The sequence below is a fragment of the Caretta caretta genome, chromosome 1 (assembly GCF_965140235.1).
Source record: "Caretta caretta isolate rCarCar2 chromosome 1, rCarCar1.hap1, whole genome shotgun sequence".
Taxonomy (NCBI): Eukaryota; Metazoa; Chordata; order Testudines; family Cheloniidae; genus Caretta; species Caretta caretta.
In genome coordinates this window covers 262,097,553-262,119,705 of record NC_134206.1, presented here as the reverse complement: position 1 = coordinate 262,119,705, position 22,153 = coordinate 262,097,553, and the positions used below count along the sequence as shown (strand labels likewise).

The 22,153-nt window shown below is 42.3% G+C and overlaps 1 protein-coding gene across 3 annotated transcripts in view; it reads right to left on the bottom strand.

Moving 5' to 3' along the window:
* The window catches only part of EP300 (EP300 lysine acetyltransferase), a 133,182-nt gene that overhangs the window by 5,039 nt on the left and 105,990 nt on the right, over window positions 1-22,153 (bottom strand). For 2 of the 3 annotated variants that reach the window (XM_048834977.2, XM_075124197.1), the window contains exons 20-31: window positions 20,060-20,140; window positions 16,327-16,383; window positions 14,832-14,909; window positions 13,454-13,521; window positions 10,453-10,603; window positions 9,754-9,900; window positions 9,114-9,227; window positions 7,400-7,565; window positions 6,505-6,669; window positions 5,535-5,609; window positions 777-938; window positions 24-305 (exon numbers count right to left, since the gene is read on the bottom strand). In XM_048834977.2, the coding sequence (XP_048690934.1) occupies window positions 24-305; window positions 777-938; window positions 5,535-5,609; window positions 6,505-6,669; window positions 7,400-7,565; window positions 9,114-9,227; window positions 9,754-9,900; window positions 10,453-10,603; window positions 13,454-13,521; window positions 14,832-14,909; window positions 16,327-16,383; window positions 20,060-20,140 (1,546 nt within the window). The remainder of the gene's footprint in view (window positions 1-23; window positions 306-776; window positions 939-5,534; window positions 5,610-6,504; window positions 6,670-7,399; window positions 7,566-9,113; window positions 9,228-9,753; window positions 9,901-10,452; window positions 10,604-13,453; window positions 13,522-14,831; window positions 14,910-16,326; window positions 16,384-20,059; window positions 20,141-22,153) is intronic. The other variant, XM_048834982.2, reaches the window with a different exon arrangement.

Below are 22,153 nucleotides of genomic sequence, written 5' to 3'. Positions count from 1 at the left end.
AAAAAACACCTTATTAGGCATACCTCACAGACAGTGCAGTGCCATCTGGTCTCTACATGATGCTTGCATTCATTGCAGGTGTAAACAAAGCGGTCCTGGCTCTGGGTATGCAGCTCCACTAGCATGCACATGGTTGACCACTGAGCTCTTCGTAGCGAGGAGAACTCCAGGTGCTTGTCTCTAGCAAGGGTGAGGAAGGCATCACGCCCGTCCATCAAGTCACATGGAATGAGTGGGTCAGGCTCAACAATGGGAGGCAGGGAGTTCGCTGCAGGGCCAGCGATGAGACGGATCACAAAGAAGACCTGAAAAGTAAAGCAGAAGTTAAAATCAGCAGTTGACCAAGAGGCCATCAACCTTAACTACATGGTAAATGTCATTTCATGACTACTGATGTTAGCACGCTGTGATGGGTGGGATGGCTTCGCATCAAGCAGACTACTTGCATGGGTCATGAAGGAATTTCCACTTCTGCACATATAACACTACATAATTCACCAAGTGCACTATGCCCCCCCCCCCCGCTTTCCTCTGATGCAAATACTGACCACTGAACTAAATGGGCCCATGGTCCAATCTGGCACAGCAAAGACTTTTACTTATGAAAGTTCTCTACACAGCACAACTGTGATCTGTATTTATTCCCATAGCCCTGATGGGAAAGCGTCTAGATGGGGATTCCATCTACAAATACGTACTCTTACTAAATTCTATATTCAGTGTTTGTGCACTTGGCTGTTCAAACAGTAGATACTTCTCAATCCAACGGCTTTTACCTCTTTGTGCTTCTCCATAGTGGCATACAGCTTCTGGGAGAGATCGTTGGAGACATTGGGCATGCCAGGCTTCTTCTTATTGCCACGACTTAAGCTGCTCTTGTTTTTACTTGTCTTCTTATTATTCTTCTTTTTGGCATTTTTGCTGTCTCCCTTACTCACCTGCCAGAGAAGCCGATAACTTTGAATTTGTAGAATAATAAGAGGCATTTAGGTGCCTCTGACAATTATTTAAAAAGACAGTAAATCAGTATATCAAAATTTAAAGCACTTTATTAGGCTAGCACCTCCAGTCATTGGAGAACTATAAGAAAAGCTTTCACAATTTACTAAGAAGCTAGCAAAATGTTCTTACCAACTGTCCTGGAAGTCTGAATTAATTTGATCAGAGTCATTCCAAAGATGCCAGAGTGGCAATATAACCATCTAAAAAGTATTTGAAGAGTGTAAACACCCAAAAGAGATATTTGTTTAGGTTGGACTGAAGGGGTAAAACAGAGAAAAGGGATAAAATTAATCAAAGACGGCCAATCAGAAAAAGGTTCTCTAATGGTGAGCTCTATTAGATTGTGGAATCATCTCCATGGAATGTAACAAACAACCTTGATACATTTAAAGCTGGAGAAGTCACTGAAGAACACATAAGGAATGATAGTGCACTGTCCAGAGACCTGGGGAAGGAGTAGACAGTTCAAGTGACTTTAAGGACTCTCTCATTTCTGTTATCTTCCCACCAACAAAGCCTCCCTAACCACTTATTCCGGCTTAACTCATCTCCCTAGACTGCCTCCAACGGAGGTTTATACCAAGTTTTGTCTTTATGTCCAAGAAATGGGATTTACTCCCACTTTGATCTTGATTAACATGTGTATGTGAGGATAATGGAAGCTGCAAGGGGTGACAATTTCAATTGAAACTGACAAAAGTCAGTTTCATTTCTAGTCTAGTGTGATCACAGCTCACTAATGAGTAGTCATGCCTTCTAGTCCCTTTTGTAGATGCTTTTTATGTACTTTATGTGAGAAATTGGGTATGGGAATACAGACTTTAAACTTTATTTCTTCAGTGGGTTTTATTCTGATAAACTTTAAAGTAACTTTGTCAAGATGAAAATTTCCAAAAAGAAGCTATTTGATATAATCCCCAATTCCTAAATAAAGATTACTAAACTGTCTTGTTTGCAAGAAGAAAGGTGAGATCTGGCCCTAAGATATTCACACTTATTTGGTGCTGAACCTTCCATAAACTGCTGGCATAATGCCATCTCAAGACCCTTTCACCTGGACAAGGCCATGTCAGCTTCTTTAGAAGCGTATTTGATATTTTTGGTGGTGTCGGGATGTTCCCTGAATGAAAAAACTGTACACTTATAAAAAAAAATTGCTGGTTTCAGCAAGACTCACTCTCTCTTCCCTCCCCCCGATGCTAGCCAAAAAGATGACCTAACTCAAACACAATCATATCAAGCGGCATGGCTTCAAGGGAAGACTCATCTGCTTTGTCCAAAGGCCTTGGAGGAAGGTGCTGCAAGGCGGCACAGGAATACCATAAGAATTAAGGGTAAGACTGAGAAGTCTTGCCTTTAGGATCAGCAAGTCACCTGAGGAAAGACTAAAGTTCTAGAATCCCAAGACTTATCACCTCTGGGGGAGGACGTCACAACATCAACAAATATGCCGGGCTTTGGCCAGTCTACCTGTATGTGAAAAAGCCTGCTAGCAAGCAGCACTGTCAGCAACATCGCTGTCTGGCCCCATGACTGCAGTTCCCGCTTCTATTTCTGAAGAGCCTAGAATACTACGCAAACCCTCTGTTATCTTAAGTATCTTTTCCCTTTTTCTATTTTTGTCTTTTACTTTTATTAGCTGGGAGACATCCCAGTCTTTTTCATTCTTTAATTTTAGGGTGTAAAAAAGTAGCTAAGTACATGAGCATCAGTCAAGTCGACCCTGGGAAGCTGCCAGAAAGTAAGTTCCACAGGCTTAAATAACCCTACAACAAAGTCTCAAAAATACTCATTAAAGCAACTTCAGTCTTCCAAGTCCTAAGCAATTTAAAACTGACAGCTGTAAACTAGGGTATGTAAACTGCTAAGTCAGGGTTGTCAGACTTCTGCTTATCAAAGTATTCTGCAGAAACCTGTATTTTAGTTGCTTTTTTTTTTTTGAAGGGGGTGGGAGGGAGGGAGGGAGGATTAGCTACTACTAATTGAATTGAACTGAACTAAGAGAATTGAAATCTAAAGAGGAAGCTTTTATTTGGTTGTGGTTTAGAAATTATACAATTTGTTTTCAGTATCAAATATTTAACCAGATCCAAGTTCAGACTGACTAAACCTTGGTAAAATTCTTAGTTGGTGTTTATAACTGAACTGACAGCCACCTCTGTAGATCCCTTCTTTGGATTTATAAGGACTAATTATTTGTTGAATTAATCTGATGATTTGACTAATTTGATCATTTAATTCAAATCTACTAACTTGTTGATTTAGCCTTGATTGATCTTTTTGCTTTAGCCTTAGTTTCAGTGATATGCTTTCTTGATTTTCATAGCTTCAAAAAACCAACCCAAACAAGGATCCAGAATATCCTGGGTGGATATTAGCTGGTCAAGTTAAACCCTGATCTCCCTCAATTGATCTTAGACTCTTACAACTTTTAGACCATCTTTGTTAGAGATTGAAAGACTACATAACCGCAGAAATTCACGACTGGAATGTTAAATGAATGGTTATAATCTATTCAGGAAGAACTGAATGGGCAAAAGGGGAGAAGGAGGGGCACCCTATGTTGAAAATGGCATTACCTGTTTCTGAGTCACTCATAACTTGGACAAAAGTGATCCTGAATGCTCATACATCAATATCCTAACAGATAAAGCACACGTGGGGTATCAGTTGGTGTCTTCTACAGACCACCAAATCACACAAGGGAACAGGATGACTGCCTCCTTATCTACCTCTCTATGATCTGTAGGGGGGCGGAAAAAAACTGTGATCACGGGGGACTTCAATTTGAGTGACATATGCTGGAGGTCTTATGCTGCGAGTACTAAAAACATCCTTGGAATTTCAAAACATCATAGATGTCAATTTCCAAACTCAAAAATGTTGCAAGCCGACCTGGGCGAATTATTTATTAGACCTCGTCTTAACAGAAAAAGAGGAATTGATCACAGAACTAAAAAATAATGGTAGCTTAGGTATAAGTGATCATGACTTGATCCCATTTATAATATGCAAGCAGAATAAAGGCCAGACCAGTTTTTATCTATCTATCTATCTATCTCTATATATATATCTATCTCTCTCTCTCACACACACACACGGTGCTGATTTCACAAAGTTGAACACAATTATGAGCCAACTCAGCTGGGAGGAAGAATTTAATCTGAAAAATGTGAATGACAGTTCAGAATCATTTAAAAACACCTTACTAGATGCATAGAAAGCCACAATTCCACAATCGAGAAACAAGGCTGTACTGCGTAAAAAACCGATCTGATTGAGAGGGGAAATGAAGGCAGCTGTAAAAAATATATAACAAACGGAAGGAAGGGAAAGGTGATAGAAATGAATATATATCAGAAGTTAGGAATGGTTGAAAATTGATAAGGGAAGCCAAGGGGCACAAGGAGAAATCTATGGCCAGCAGAGATAAGGACAATAAGGACTTGTAAAAATGTTTTAGGGACAAAGAATCCGGACAATGATATTGGTCCATTACTAGATGGAAATGGTAGAATCATTAAGAATAATGCAGAAATGTCAGAAGTATTCTTTCCATTCCACTAGTACCTCTCGAGGATGTTAAACAGGAGCTACTGAAGTGAGACATTTTAAAATCAGCAGGTCCCGATAACTTGCATCCAAGAGTTTTAAAAGAGCTGGCTGAGGAGCTCAATAGACTATTAATGACGTTCTTCAATAAGGCCTGGAGCACTGGGGAAGTTCTAGAAGAAAGTTAATGCTGTGCCAATTTTTAAGAAGGGTAAACAGGATGATCCGGGTAATCACAGGCCTGTCAGGCTGACATCAATCCCAGGCAAGATAATGGAGTGGCTGATAATTAGTAAAGAATTAAAAGAAGGTAATGTAACAAATGCAATTCAACATGGGTTTATGGAAAAACAGATCTTGTCAAACTTGGTATATTTTTTATGGGATTACAACTCTGGTTGATAAAGATAGTAGTGTTGACGTAATAAACTTCTGCAAGGCATTTGACTTGGTAACATGACATTTTGATTCAAAAACTACGACAAATTAACATGGCACACATTAAATGGATTAAAAACTGGATAAATGACAGGTCTCCAAATATAACTAAACAGGGAATCATCATCTAGCAGGTGCATTTTCGGTGGGGTCCTGCAGGGACTGTTATTGGCCCTACGCTATTTAACATTTTTATCAATGACCTGGACGAAAACATGAAATCATCACTGATAAAATTTGCAGATGACAAAAACTGGGAACAGGTCAATGATTCAGAGCGATCTGGATCACTTGATAAACTGGGCACCAGCAAACAATATGCATTTTAATATGGCTAAATGTATACATCTAGGAACAAAGAATGTAGGTAATATTTAAAGGGTTGGGGACTCTATCCTGTGAAGCAATGACTGAAAAAGATTTGAGGGTCATGGTGGATAATGAACATGAGCTCCCAGTGCAACACTGCAGCCAAAAGAGCAAATGCAAGCCTGGGATGCATAAACAGGGGAATCTTGAGTAGAGTAGAGAGGTTATTTTACCTCTGTATTTGGCACTGGGTGCGACTGCTGCTGGAATACTGTGTCCAGTTCTGGTGTCCACAATTCAAGAAGAATCTTGATAAATTGGAGAGGGTTCAGAGAAGAGCCACGAGAATGATTAAAGGATTAGAAAACATGCCTTATATAGTGATAGACTCAAGGAGCTCAATCTATTTAGCTTAACAAAGAAAAGGTTAAGGGGGTGACTTGATTACAGCCTATAGTATTTACATGGGGAACAAATATTTAATAATGGGCTCTTCACTCTCGTAGAGGAAGGTGTAACATGATCCAATGACTGGAAGTTGAAGCCAGACAAATTCAGACTTGAAACAAGGTGTAATTAACCATTGGAACAATTTACCAAGGATTGTGGTGGATTCTCCATCACTGACAATTTTTAAATCAAGATTGGATATTTTTCTAAAAGATCTGCTCTGGGAATTATTTTAGGGAAGTTCTATGGCCTGGGTTATATAGGAAGTCAGACTAGATGACCAGAGTCATCCCGTCTGGCCTTGCAATCTATGAAAAACGTCAGTCATGGACTCACTGTTACGCTCATTCTGCACTACACAGCACTCTCATAGCAATTAAGACAAACCAAGGCTAAAGTCCAGTGACACAATGTGTCCACCTGAATCTGAAGATAAACTGGCTGAGAATAGTTTCTAAGGCTCCCACACAATGATTTTCTGGCTCCCAATTAAGTAGAATGATAGCAAGAATTCAACTTACAGGTAGGGAAACAGGAGGGGGAAATGGGCACCATCTGGGAAAGCGGGAGAGCTGAGTCTCAAAATAAACATGCATTTTAGATAAGCCTAAAGACAGTTATTACCACCCCCAAATGGAAGTTTTAAGCCTTAACAACATTTAATTCTGCACCAGGGACCTAGGGAAACTAAGTGAAGATATAAGAAAAGATGGAGAAATATCATGAAGAGTTAGGTAAAAGGAGTCTCCTTACATCCGTGCTCTCATTACTAGTGTTCTCTTCTCTCTTCCGCTCTTCCTCCTCTTGTTCTAGTTCCTTAATGCTCTCCTCCAGCACGTTGGGCCAGAAGTCCCCTTCAAAGTAAGGCAGCTCTTTTGCACTTGTTAGACGATCTTCTGTTGCCTGCTTAAAAATATCCTACAAAAACATACAAACCCGGTTATAGCTATCATAACTATCCAAATGAACCAGGGCACCCTATTCTCAGACACAGCAAAAAAAGCACTGAAGACATCAGCAAAAAAGCACTGAAGACACATTTAGTGGTGCTTCAATTATGGATAGTTTGGGCCGATGATTCAGGCATTTAGTCCCCACAGGAAAAAAAACCCATTAGTAGCTCAGTAGACTGCTAGCCAGTCACTACAAGCCCCACATTTATTAGATAGAGCAGCAATATCCCAACACTTCCTACAGCCCTTGATCTCAAGTTAACATAAACCTACAGACTTTAGGTCCTTCTAACTCCATCAGCAGCCCAACCCTTTATGTTGGGTTTCTTTTTTTTAAATCGCTAAAATATCCCCAAAAGATTAACTCTGTTCTTCATACTGACAGTCCCATATTGGCTGTTGTTCTCTAGTATTCTCATGGCCTGAATCTTTGATTTTCTATTTCTTTGGGAGCAAAGGAAGGTGTGACATTACCGCATACCTCTTTTACTAAAATGGCTTCAAAAGATGCGTGGTTTAGATAGGATTTACTTATTTTAACCCCAGACTGCTAAATACTCAATCCAGTTCTAAAACACAAGTTAATGCCTTACAAATTTCTTTGAATAATCCTACATTGTAGGGCAAGCAGTGGGAAGAGAACCAAAACAGACTGCTCACGAAATCCTACTGAATCTAATTTACATTTAACCAACCTTGTAGTCATGGACAATGCGCTCCGACACAGATTTGTCCAGCATCTTTTTATACCACTCTTGCAGTCGCTTGGGCTTGGGTATCTTCTGGTCAGGAGGATGGCAATGGAAAATATAGTCATCTCCTTCACTAGGCGGGCAGGCCCAGATATGTCCGGTTGTATATCTATCGTTGTAAAAAACATCAATACATCAGGATGCTGATGTGTATCACTAGGGTCTTCTATTCCTTTCAGCCACAAGGTGGAGCCAGCACAAAGCCTGCTGGTATTACAAGATGGACAACTACTGCAATCCTCTTCCTGATCTAAATTCTAGAGCTGTCACTATATATAAGCAATGGATACTGTTAATAAAAACACTGAGTTGTATTCTGACTGGCACATGCATACAATTTAGGCATGCATATTTTTACTAATTAATGCACAGCCCTATTCTGTGCAGCAAAAAAGCATTTCCCACCCATCTACAGGTAAAATCACTAAAGCCTGACATACGCTTGCAACTGTCATCTACCAACTGCATTACAATTAGATGAGAGAAGTGTAAATTCTCAGAGCAAAGAAATGGAACATTTCAACACTAGGAGCCAGGATTTTCCTTCCCCAGCAAGACAGATGAGCTGCCTACCAGCAGATGAGATCCAAAAACTAACTTGTCTTCTGAAACCTACTTTACTTTCCCAGCATTGATTCCTTTCCCTCTGCCTTCAAGCCCAATTAAAGGAAGAAAATTCCTCTATACCTGGGAGTTCTCCCAAGTATATTTCCTCTATAGCTCCTAAGGAGCATGTCTTTCAGTACCATAAAACCTGAAATAATCTAGAAAGTAATAACTGTGAAAGGCTATAGGACCACAAAGCCAAATTTGCCCTCAGTTCCTTTCCCTCTATTGGTAATTTGAAAGATTCCCAAAACCAGGGAAAGGAGAGTGGACAATATGCTCAGAATTCCAGTTATAAGTACTCTTCCTCGCTTCACTGAGAACAGCCTCTGCAGATCCCCCATCCCACTCTAGAGCCTTGTCTTCACAACCACTTAAGTCAATGTAAGTTACATCGCTCCAGGGTGTGAAAAAGCCACTCCCCAGCGACGTAACTTACATAGATTTAAGGTGGTGTCTACACTGTGCTATGTCGGTGGGAGATGCTCTTCGCCGACATAGCTTCCACTTCTCGTTGAGGTGGATTAATTACATTGACAGGAGAGCATGCTCTCATTAATGTGTGCGTCTTCACCAGATGTGCTAAATCGCACTGGTGCCGATTTAGCATGCTAGTGAAGACAAGCCTTAGGAAACTTAGCTAGCAGCAGTCCTCCCCTCCCGAAAACGAGCACCTGACATCACCCATAAACACAGAAAGCAGCATGAAGTGAAGGTGTGGACTGAGCTTCATATAGCAGTTTTACAGACACTGGGATAAGGAAATTCCTTGGTGGGAACGTAGCATAATACATGGGGCCTGCTTCTAAGGTCTTTTACACCTCTAAAAAAACTGCTCCACAAGTCTCTGCAGAGAAACCACAATCTCACTGCAGTGTCATATCCCCTTCCTCCTCCTAAACCCATGGTTTTGTTGCCCCTTCCATTATGTCACAGGTTGAAATTAGATGGCATGCTCTTCAGGGTAGGATCCATATCATTTTGTCTGCACTGAGAGGTGCCTAGCACACTACTGGATGCTGTAAAATAGGAAGAAGGATTAAAGGCTTACCCTAATTTCTTGACATATTCTAGGTATCCAATTAATATTTCATGATAGACAGCAGTCCTCAAGCATTTAGGGCGGAAGAAATGAACACTGTCGAGGTAAGATATGTATACTCGCCTAGGCAAAGATGGGGAAAAAAAAATACATGACATTACAGAACAGAAGGCCAGAAGTATTTCACAGCCTTTATATACATTAATCCATGGTATTTTCGGTCCTTGAAGTACCTAATGCACAAGCCACTGTCTTCAAAGGCTACGGGTCCCATCTACCTCCAGGAACTCACATTCCTTTACATCACCTCTGGTTTCCAAATTTGACCTCCCCCTCTCTCTAGAACAGTCTGCTCCCTCTTCCTCACTGATTCCCTGTTTCTTTACAAACTAGACTCCAAAATCCATCTCTTTCCAGCTGCTGGAATACCATAACCAAATGCCCATTCTGTCACCTACCTATCTTCAACTCCTTCTTACTATAACCATATTGTTGTAACTGTTTTGTGTTGGGATATACTATTATGAATAACAAAATTTAATTATGCTGCATTAAAGTTTTAAATCTGGGACTTCAGAAGGTTTATCCCACTGAGATTTCAGAGCAAAGTAAAATTTAACCTCCCTTGACTGGCACTGCAGTTCCTCACCTCTGATTGGGCGGGGGGCAATCTGAGCCGTACTCCTGTACATGCATACCGAAGAAGCACAAGTCTACACCATCTATCTCCTCAAAAGCAAACAGGGCTTTTGTTCGATAAGGGAAGGACTCTGCCATCTCTCCACTGTCTACAAACCTGCAGATATCATAAGATAAAGAGGAGAGTAATAAATACTTTCATTCCATCAGGACAGAGAACACCACATGGTGATACATAAAGATAGTAATTAAGACAGGATTTGCAACGCATGGTCAGAGCCATTTGTCACAGGCAATGGGAAAGCAAACACTAACAACTATATCCCAGAGAAGGAAAAGTGTCCCAAGTTATCCTGAAAGTTTGTTCACTTTTCATCTCAATCTTTCTGGAGTGGAGGGATTTTAGTGTTTACATAAAGGACAAAACTAGAAAGCAACAAATACAAATAATCAAAGCTACAATACAATGGAACACAGCTTTGTTTTAAAATTGTTTAGTTTTAATCTCCAGAACTTTAATATACTTCATGCAATTTAATATAAGTGGGTGTGACATCACTGACAGCCAATCAAGAAAGCTGTGTTGGTGGTGTTCTGAATACTAGACACACTTTGCAGTTGCCAAATAGCAGCAAATGTAGAAAACTCAAACACCTATCTTTTGGGATGATGCTGGGAGCAGGCAACATTAGGACTTGAAGGGATGTACCTTGCTTTCATTCCAGGTTTTACTTCTACAGTTTTGTCAGAGGCATGAACCACCCTGACTGTGACCTCTCCTGACTCAGGGTGATTCTGTCTTCTCAGAAATTCGTTCACTCTGTTCTCCAAGAAGGTACCCAGCCTTGTAGATGGCAACCCTGCACAAACAATAAAACTCTTAACATATGCATAACTGGAATTTCAAATTCTATTTCTCTATTCATGTATTAGATTATGAGTAAGGGCACTGGCAGAATGGGCCAAGGACCAGAGTAAATCGGAGGTGCTGCCTGTGGAAGTTTCAGGCTGCCTATCCCTGTCAGGTTCTAGCTGATACTGTCCATACCCTCATTCTCTTGAAGAGAAATTCGCACTTTTTGGACAAATAAAAACCCCTTCTAAATAGAACTATTCCATTTATATCCACAAGGATTACAGTCATCTCTCCTTTCAAACAAAACCTAAACAAAGGAAGAGCAAGTATACAGGCATCTGAAGGAGTATCTGAAACTGATAGTCCACGTAAGAACACAAAGAGGCCTCAATCTCTTTTTGAGCCTGTAGATACTCCTGCAATATTAACAGTTTCTTGTCCACAGCCTCCCATTTTCACATTTGGCACATTCTTGAAAATCCCCACTGCACAACAGCATTGAGAGTAAAATTTGTAAGTAAGTAACTGGAAACCCCAGCTAATTAAACAAAATTGGAAGCAGCCCTCCCATTCCTCACAGTGTTCTCAGTAAATCCAGGACACGTGGATTATGGAAAAAGCATACAGATGGTCTAACTTGAAGCACTAGTCTCAAAGTGGGTTGGTTTCCATTTTATGAGAATGCAGTTGAAGAAAAAAGCTCTGGGATGGCTAAGATGCAAACCCAACTATTTTTTCAACATTTCAAGACAATTCAGTTCTCTAAATCTCCTCCTTGCCCTTTGTCAGAAAAGCTCACTACAAAGATAGAACTTTTATACTGTGCAATTGCTAACACCCCAGTGTCAGTCAAGTTTTGTTTGGGCTGTTTTTATGAATATGAGCAAAATTAAATGCAACTATTTACTCAACTTTTAAAAATGCAATTTAAAGCTGAGTGAAAGGAGTCAGACTGAAAAGCTTTCAAAATCATCTCCGTCTAAAGAACAGACAATGACAGTACAAGCTTCCCACACTTTGCCTTCATCCTGATATCAATCCTGCCCAAGGAGAAGCCACCTCTAGTAAAGAGTGGTTTTGTTTCTGTGGTCAAAACCAAATAGTCTGCTCTGCCAAGACTTCTAGAGGTGCCAGCTGTGGGACAATGTTCCCTCTAATTTTTGACAAGCCATGGCGCAAAAAATTTCTTCTATGCAAATATTTGAAGCAGAGTTCAAATTTGTGCGCCATAAGGCAAATGCGCCCAAGTGAGTATTTCATTTTTTGTGCATGTGGTGTTTAACCATGTGCGCAGGATTTGGATCTGTGTGCGTGCGCACACGCGCACAGCTTAGAGGGAACAGTACTTCGGGGATGACTTGAATGTATTGTCTTCACATTTAAGCAAGACAGCAATCATAGAGGAGCCACTCCCCAACACTAGTAATATTAGTGACTGAGGTAAAAGGCTCTGTATCCCACATTAACAGTCCCCATAACCATTATATTAGTAACAGGGCCGGATTAATCTTTTGTTGACCTGGCACAAAACATATTTGTGGGCCCCTATGAGGGCCTTGGAGCAAGAGGCCGGCTGGGGGCAAGGCATGGCGTGGGCGACCCCACTCTGCCCAGTGTGAAGGCAGTGTTTACAAACTGGCAGTTGCCAGATGCACACTGGCCCGCCAATCCCTGTGCTGCCAAGGTGCCCCTTCCCCGTGCGGGTCCATGCTGTACCACACAACCACCCCACCGAGCATCTCCCCTCCCCCCCCTCCAACAAATGCACAGCGCTCTGCACCCCCCCCCCGCAGTCAGCCCCATTACAACTCCCCAGCACCACACACAGACCCCTCACTGCCCAGCATCCCAACACACAGATCTCCCCCCCACCACTGCCCAGTACCCTTCCCCACAGCCCCACCACAACTACACAGCACCCCCCCCAAGCAGACCCCACTGCCTAGCACCCCAGAACACACAAACCTCCCCCACTGCCCAGAGCCTCCTACCCCCTCACATCTCAGCATCCCCCCCATCACAGACCCACACCCTGCCCCTGCCAGCACAGAGCAGGGATCCCCATCCCTGCCAGCACAGTGCTAGGGGTCAGGACAGCTGAAACTTGGGAGCAAAGAGTGGCCCCACTCAACCCTACCCGCCTGGTGTTGATGGTGCTCACAGTGGAGGAGACATTTCCTTGCATGGGCAATGGAGCGGTGTGGGAAAAGGGCAGCCTCCAATTTCCCCAGCCAGATGCTTCCACAAAGCAGCAGGGAGAGGAAGGCCCTGCCCCAGGGAGCCCAAAGCAGATGGTCACCAGCCTGGAGTGGCAGCTGCCTCCCCTCTGCCCCAGTCTCCACTGGCAGCTGCTGGTCAGTGACGGGGGCAGAGAGGAGCCCTCAGCCGGCCAAAAGGAGCAAGCAATGGGCTGGGAGGAGGGGCCAGGGGGTGGGAAGGGGCCAGCAGGCGGGGCCAGGGGCAGACAGAAGCCCTGGCTGGCAGGTCAAGAGGAGCGAGTGGTGGGGTGGTCGTGAGCCGGGGATAGAGAGGAGCCAGCTGCTCCGTGCACAGCGCAAGTGGAGTGGGCCAGGCCCTCTTTTGAGCATGGGCCCAGCAGCAGCCATTGTAAACCTGGTACTGATTAATAAGTTGGATGTGTGCATTTTGAATAAATACTAGGGAAGTGATCTGGCTGAAATTATCTTCCCATCTCTATCCCAAAACACATGGAATCCCAGAATTTAAGTAAAAGCTTAAAATTCTTAAAAAAATACAAGAGGGACAGGAAAGTTTCCCCTCTCTCCCAATACATTGTTAAGCACTTAGCTAATACACCTGAAATGTTCTCTGAACAAGTATCAGGAGAACTTACTTTTAGCAGAGAATTTGTTCTCTTTTCTGGTTCGTCCTGTTTTCTTTAAGCAGCCATCACACACAAAGCTGAAGTGGAAACGAGAAAAAGGAATGAATAACCCCATACCTAATGCTGCTAAGGTATTTTCCACTGAATGCATCCAATGAAGTGAGCTGTAGCTCACGAAAGCTTATGCTCAAATAAATTTGTTAGTCTCTAAGGTGCCACAAGTCCTCTTTTTTTTTTTTTTTTTTTTAAGGTACTCATAGTAAGATTCATGACATGGGTTTGAAATATCAGAAAGAAAACATTCTACCAGATGTTGAAGACTAGGGAACAGCCACACTGAAAATTTTGGATAAAACTGAGGACAGAAGGAAGAGAATGGCAGTAACTCTACCAGTGGAAAGTTACTGTCATCTTAACATTTGGAGCTTTTCAAGACAGAATAGGAGAAAGCTGAATGACCAGAGCATGAACACAGTTGACCTTTACAATATGAGCTTATTCCTCTGAAACCTCAGGTATTAACACTAATGGAGACAGGATCCTGCTTAGAGGAACTAATGGTCTGATATGATATAGAAAATTCTAGGATTCTAGTACACAAAGATTCCAGACAACTGTAGGATTCTTCCCCAAGCAGTTCAGGGCCAACCACCCTTATAAAAAGAGGAATAGGAGTAGCAAAATGGCAAATCCCCAAATTGTGCAATCAGAACAAACTATTTGAGTTTTTTACAGAAATTTACTTACACCAGAATTATAATTGATCATTTGTTATCTTAATCACTATAACTAGGAAATACTAATAGAATTTAAGTTTACTAAAGTCTTTTGTATTTTTGAGTTTCCTGATTAAGAAAGATCTACAGCAAGTCCTGCTAAGATAAAATTGGAGGTTTAGACCTTTTCAGGATGTAAACTGCTCACTAGCTGGGGTCAAGAAGATACAGTCTGCCAGTTCTATTCTTCAGCGATGCAAGTGTTTAAACTGAAGTTTATATAACACAGAAACACATATCCCAAAGAGTAAGGAAAACAGACCAACATAAAGCAATGGCAATTTAGTAATTATGACATCAGCATTCCTGGTTAACGACAATCATGACTTACTGAACTAATATCTAGAAGTTCTTCTTTTACATAAAGGTATCCTAGTGATCAGCAATGGTAAGAAATGCAGAACATTTTAAATCAAGACACCATCCATTATTTAAGTTTACTTGACATTGGCATGGATATTGTTTAAAATTTTAACAGCTAATGGAATGTCTCTCATATTTTATATATATATAAGTAATATATCAAAATATAGGTATATACACATCAACACCTGTATAGCAACCAAATGTCATCTATTCAAGCATGGAAGGAAAAACAGCAAGAAACTCACCCAGATGGCCAGATTATTTCATTATGAAGCACACAGATCTGGTGCATTTTTCTCCCACACTCTATACATTCAACAAACCTGGATGTCAGAAAATAAGTAGGGAGAGCACATTAAATCAATGACACTAATTACAGGGTTACTTAAGTTAGCAATATTTCAAAGATAAATGTTTACTAAAACTCGTACCTCATGCCTTCCCTAACACAAAGAATCAAAGGGAGACAGGGACCCTGTTCCTTGAGAGTTCAGAGATCTAAGGGTGGACCGGTGTCATTTGTGCTAGATGCCTGAGATCAGAAGCAGCCTCTGAATTTTACTCTTTGGACTGCAGAGGTACTACTACAATGATGGAAGGGATAGGGTTATGAGCCACATTTCCAGTCTTTCCTTCCATGACCTTTGCCAAATTGAAAAGCAACACTGACTGATCCCAGGGTAGGCATGTGCCCCTCTGACCTAGTCATTAGAAATTAAGAGACATTTTAGCAGCTGCAATGTGGGTAGCTGAATTAGGATCTGGATTAAGGGGCTAAAAGGTGATAAAAAAAGCACTGGTGAGATGTAGGGGAAACAGATTGCTATCTGGTCACCACTGGCTCCAGCACCTGAATGTCCACTACTGTTTCTCCAGCAAGAAGGCTAGAATAGCAGCCAACTCTGTATAATTTAACATACCCTGTCCTTCTGGTATAGCTCCCTGCAAAGTAGGAAGATTATAGAAACCAAGAGCAGAAAAATGCTGCTGCAGAATGATCTGATATTAATTTTGACCTCTCCATGCACTGTACTGGGGTGGCCAAACTGTGGCTCATGAGCCACATTCAGCTCTTTTACCATTGAAGTGTGGCTCGCTGAGCCCCTACCCATTCTCCACCTACCAGGGGGTAAGAGGGGAGGGAAGGAGGGGTTTGGCCCTCTGCCTTGCAGCGGGGTGGTGGGGGGGGACTTCTGCCCTGTGAGGAGGTGGGTCTCGGGGCTTTAGCTCCACAGGGTGCACCTGCTGGGGCAGAGGGCTTCAGCAGGAGCAGGGTTGAAGCCCCGAGCCCCATGAGGTGCCTCTCACAGAGCTGAAACCCCAAGCCCCATCAGGTGTGCCATGGCTCTTGAACTTCTGAAGACTGTTGTATGCAGCTCAGAGGGTCAGTAAGTTTGGCCACCCCTGAACTACACCAAAAGAAAGAGCTTCAAGTAGCACAGCTATCTGCATGCAGTTTTCTATCAAACATCAGAATTCAAGAAGAGTGAAATGGACTCTGCAAGTCCAGCAGTCCATAACCTCAGGATTTCATTTTCTTAGGTAGACCTGTGATGATCTGGAGTCTCAGGACAGAATGCAAAACTTGGTGCTTGCCCACCAGCCCCTGCTGGCCAACTAATGGAGCAGCATTAAGCTAAGAAAACTATGAAGTGATGGGTTTTTCCACAGGGGGTGAACAAGGAGAATGGGGATATAGATTTAAAAATAAGTAAGTTGAGTTGCCAGAGTGTTACTTACAGTTCAGGATCTAGTGTATCATTTTTCCTCTTAGAAAACTGTTCTTTGTTTATCGTACTAAGGAGAAAGAGATAGATGATAACTTAGTTGTGACATAAGATAAGCATTCATAGTACACTAATTTCCCACATCTTGAGCGTACCCAGGCACATTCACTGTAACTGGATTTCTTAAGTGTTTATGATGCTGTGAGGAAAGGAATAAGAAAGAGTTCATAATGAGATGGCTGAGCACAAAGTATGTGTTTACTCCTCCCTGCGGCAAGGATGCTCTTCTATTGGAGAGTGACTACTAGTGCATGCCTCAGGTAGATTTGAATCTGAGAAGTGCACCAGTAATCTAAATGCACACCCTGGAATGGCATATAGCTATCTCAGTTTGGGGCTCAGTTTTACATTTCATTTTTTGAAAGCCTTTTAAAATTTAGTTTTGGGTTAGTTTATGAAATATATCTTTCCTCTATGAGGATCCTACAAGGATCTATGGAAAAACTGGTATAAGCTATTATTGTGTAGGGAATACTCTATTCTCAAAAACAACCTGGGTTATTCAGACCCCTTCCACAATGAGACCAGTTATAATAGCCTTCTCCTGGAGTAACACTTCAAAAAGAAACATCTGCTTCCCCCGGCAGCCTGGCACTGGTACCCAACTGTATCGCTTTTCACTTAATCTTGACTATATCTTTTTACCCATCTATTTAACAGAAAAATCCCTCCAACCTTTATGAGTCTTTTGGTGATGGGGTCCCAGCCATGAATATCTGGGACGTGGCTTATGGCATAGTAACATTGGTCCAAAGAACTAAGTAGCTTTGAACTATCAATACCTAAAACCACACTGAACTTCAGTAAGTAGAGCTGTGCGATTTGGAGGGGTTGAGCGTGTGGAGAGAAGCATGCACTGAAGTTATCATAGGAACAGGGAATCAGTCCAAGTTGCATGGGATTGCTTCCCCTTCCTACTCCCTCTATTTCAGGGTTCAGCCTGGGTTTTGCAAGATGCAGTCATCCTTCCCCAAAAATATGAGATTTATATAAAAGGGCCAACCCTCCCTATCATCTCAGAAGTTGCATGCTATTCCTCATCTCACACATCAAAAAGTTCTGGTTTTATTAATATTCTCTCCCAACCCTTTTCTTCTAAAAACATGCTGTCGGGGGAGACGATAGGGAGAGAGGTCCCATTACTTTGAGTCCAATGAGTTTACAGGCTGCACCAAAATTAATATGAAACAAGGAGTGGTGGCATACCAAAAAATTTAACTACTGACTCATTTGAAGGAGACGACTTTCAAATTCATTATGTAGTAGCCACTTATTTATAGGATGGGGGAGTACACCACAAATTATAAATTATTTTCTTCATTTTACTACTGTCAATAGACATTTCAACACCATTTACTAGTTAAATTTAATAATGAATACAGTTCAACTATTTGTATTTGCAATTATATTACCAAATTTGGTGTACAGAAATTAAGCCGCACTCACCACAGAGGGCCACCTTTCTTCATTCTACTTGACACTTTTGCAAATTGTGCTATTCACTTGCCTAATTTATGTGCAAGGTGGTTTATACATTGCTGATTGGCAAGTGGCAGTTCATATGTTCTAGAAGTCTTACAGATCTCAGATTATTATAAAACTTGTTTAATGTGAGTAAACTGTTACCCTTGATTCACAGAATCATAGAATATCAGGGTTGGAAGGGACCTCAGAAGGTCATCTAGTTCAACCCCCTGCTCAAAGCAGGACCAATCCCCAACTAAATCATCCCAGCCAGGGCTTTGTCAAGCCTGACCTTAAAAACGTCAAAGGAAGGAGATTCCACCACCTCCCTAGGTAACGCATTCCATTGCTTCACCACCCTCCTAGTGAAAAAGTTTTTCCTAATGTCCAACCTAAACCTCCCCCACTGCAACTTGAGACCATTACTCCTAGGGACACTATTGGAATTCTAGGGACACTACTGGAAATGCTGACTAGCACACCAAGGCCACAACACCCAGTTCCTCTCTCTGACCCACAGAAAATTGACAAGTGCTCCCACAGCGACCCTAGGTGTAAATGATCCCTCTGCAGCTACTCTAAATAGTAGCATATCCCTTACTGTGACCAAGATTTGGCCATTTCCTGCTTTTGACAACTTTTGCTTCCAGTCGAAGGCATCATCTTGTACCTTCCTTTCTATATGCCAGTTTCCAATCACCCAGATTCAGAATTTTCAGAGTTCCCTCTCTCTTTCCCCCTATAGAATCTACTTGACACCTTGCCCCAAGGAGTTTCCCTGGAGAGTCCAATACTCGCCCTGATCTGCAAACTAACAACTCTGCACTCATCTGCTCATCCTATTGGTTTCCTTCCTCACTGGAATTCTCTGTTGCAAGCCATGAGGAAGCAAACAATGTCTTAGCAGTTGTCAGAGCATCACTTTCACTACTATTACTATACAAAAGCCAATTAAATCCATGTCAAGCTCTCCAAAACGTCTGCCCATCAGCAACTGTGCAGCATCTCTTACATCGGGGTGGGAAAATTTTTTGGCCTGAGGACCACATCTGGGTATGGAAATTGTATGGCGGGCCATGAATTCTTACAAAAATGGGGATTGGGGTGCAGGAGGGGATGAGGGCTCTGGCTGGGGGTGTGAGCTCTGGGGTGGGGCTGTGGATGAGGGGTTGGGGGTGCAGGAGGTGTTCTGGGCTGGGACAGAGAGGTTTGGAGAGTGGGAGGGAGATCAGGGCTGGGGCAGGGGGTTGGGACATGGGAGAGGGTCAAGGGGGCAGCTCCGGGCAGCGCTTACCTCAAGCAGCTCCCAGAAACAGCGGCATGTCCCCTCTCTGGCTCCTACACGGAGGTGCGGCCAGACAGCTCTGCACACTGCCCTGTCTGCAGGCGCTGCCCCTGCAGCTCCCATTGGCTGCGGTTCCTGGCCAATGGGAGCTGCGGGGATGGCGCTTGGGGTGGGGGCAGCATGCGGTGCCCTCTGGCTGCCCCTACATGTAGGAGCCGGAGGGGGGACGTGCTGCTGCTTCCGGCAGCCGTGCAGAGTGGGGCAAGACCCCGACCCCACTCCCCAGCTGGAGCACCGGAGCGGGGCAAGTTCCAGACCCTGCTTCCCGACGGGAGCTCAAGGGCTGGATTAAAATGTCTGGAGGGGCGGATGTGGCCCCAGGACAAAGTATGCCCACCTCTGTCTTACATGATTATAAGATGCTGCTCCAATAAAAAGGGTCTTAAATATCTGAATGGTAAAACTGAGTTATTCTTGCTTGTAGTTTTAGGCAGAGAACAAGGCAGAAGAGTGAACAGAAAAACCCTCCCAAAAGCAGAAGGGCTGAGATCTAGAAGGATGTTTGCTATGCACCCTACCCTCTAAAAACTGTCAATTTTCACGTGAAGATATTTCCTGACCTCTTTTTAAAGTGATATTCCTTTCCTTCCCTAATAGTATAAGTTTTGAAAGAGGTGATTACTCCTTTCCCCTTACCATAGTATTGTCCAGGATTTGAAAGACAGGTGTCCTCACCCACACTTATGATAAAATCCAGATTTTCAAGCTTCTTCCCTCGCTCTATATTTGGTCCAACTCTTGAAGTAAGATTAAAGCAAACCCCTTCATTGCCTAGGTACTTCCTAACCTTTGGGAGTGCATTTTAGACCATGCTATAGATCAGAACTATCACAAAAATATATAAATAACTATCCCAAGCAGATATATGGCTACTCACGTTTGCGGTTGTGATGGGTCATCCCCCAGAGAAACGCTCTCCCCCTGGATTTCATTGAAGCACTTCTCACAGAAATGATACCTGTCAGCAAGAAGGCCATATTTGGGTGAACTGTTCCGTCCACACAACACAGCCCAAGCCAAGCAACGGAGCCACCAATCACAGCAGGCCAAGGAGGGGACGGGAGCAGAGAGCAGGTCATCAACGGCGACAGGGATATTCAATGATGTAGATTTATGGGCCCCACAGTTTGTGTTTGGTTGGTTTGGTTTTTTGGTTTGGTTTTTTTGCAATCAAAGCCAAGTGCAGACAACGACAAGCATGAAGGAGAAATAAAAAAATAACACACACACGAACAAACAAAGAAATGGGGGTTGTAGGACAAAAACAAAAAACACAAAAGCAGGACAAGACAACACAAAGCAGAAAGCCAAGGCAAAGCACAGATTAGCATTAAATCTCAAATGGAATCACAAGCAGCAACTGATTATAGCAAATAAAACAAAAGAGTATTCCATTTTAGCATACCCGCACCCTCTTCATTTTAAAAAGCAATGCCATATAAAGCAAAGAATCAAAATGAGGAAAGGGAAGAGGGTAGAAGGAAGGATGGATTGCTACTCTGGCATCTGTATCAGGATAGCAATTCTGTCTGCAAGAGCATCTGCTAGGAGATGACCAGAAGGGGGAATCTTCCACCTTAAAAAAAACACTCAAAGACTGAAGGGCCACAGGATTCTCTCCTCACTGAAGTGGACCCCATGACTTGCAATAAGCTACAAGAGTCTCACTTCCATCAATTTAAAGGGACAGTAATCAGTCCTCAACACCACCATCCATTTGTTTTAGGTCTGTCAAATTATATGTAACACAGGTATTTGAAATGTATTAATTGCATTCATACTGCTCTAGATTCACACAGTATTGCCATGCCCCAATTTTGAGACACAAAATAGTTTAGATATCAACAAAATGAAGCCATTCTGTGGTGTTTATTTGTATTTGAATGAAACTAGAGTGTTTTATTCAAGATCTGTTCCCCACCCCTCAAAAGTCTATTGAAACTACAGTGTCTCCATTACTAATCATGTTAACTGGAGTGTACAAAACATCTAAAAACAAAAGGAACAAAGAATAAAACAAAACAAGCTGTGACAGTTTATCATAAAGCAACACAAACCAACGCTATGGGATCTGTAAAGCTAAAGAGGTCACTTTATCCTCTCTGAGCTCCCTCCATTACAGATGGAAGCTGAATCATGATTTTACTTAAACATATATTATATATGCACAGTTTATATATTACATACACACATTTATTTAAAGATCAGAAGTGAATGACACTCAAGTTATGAAAGCAAGTGTGGGTTTAGGAAGAAGATTCTTCCAGTCCATTTAGTGCTCACCAAAGGACGGCACATGAAGAAAAACTATTGACTCATGGCATGAAATGTTCTTGCATATAAAACTACTGAACCTTCAGATTCAGATTTCTTTTTATGAGACACTATGACCTCTTTTCTCCACTCCTCCATTCCTACCCCTAAAAACCTCCCTTGATGCATTGCAGCAACCCTCTCCCTGCAGTCAAAGAGGGCTGGATGCAACTACTGTTCTGCAGATTCTCAATAATTCTTTCCACCCCTACAGGCTGAATATACTTCCTCTCCTGAAAGACCTGGCTGGCTTCAGGATGAAAAACTTATTTCTTTGGAAGGTGCCAGACCAGAGAACAGAAAGCAAGAACCACACTGAATAAAAGGTGGCATAACTGGAAGATATCTCCATCCCTCTGTTTAGACTGAAGCGTTTAGTAACAAACCAAGGGCTGCCATGCCTGAATGTTAAGCATAGTGTTCTTTCAGGATAATAAGAAATATCTAGCAAGAAACCTTCCCTGGGAAGTCAAAGAGGTTTTAATCCTTTAATAAACTGCAGGTCAAACATACTAGCCAGGAAGAGAGTTTTGGAAGTGACAGTATTTTATATTGTTGCTGACAGCCACAGAAACGCAACAATTCACTCAAGGGGGCTTGTGATGATAAAAGCACTAATTCCCTCAGCAAGGTTTGAATAATTAATGAAGTATGTGTC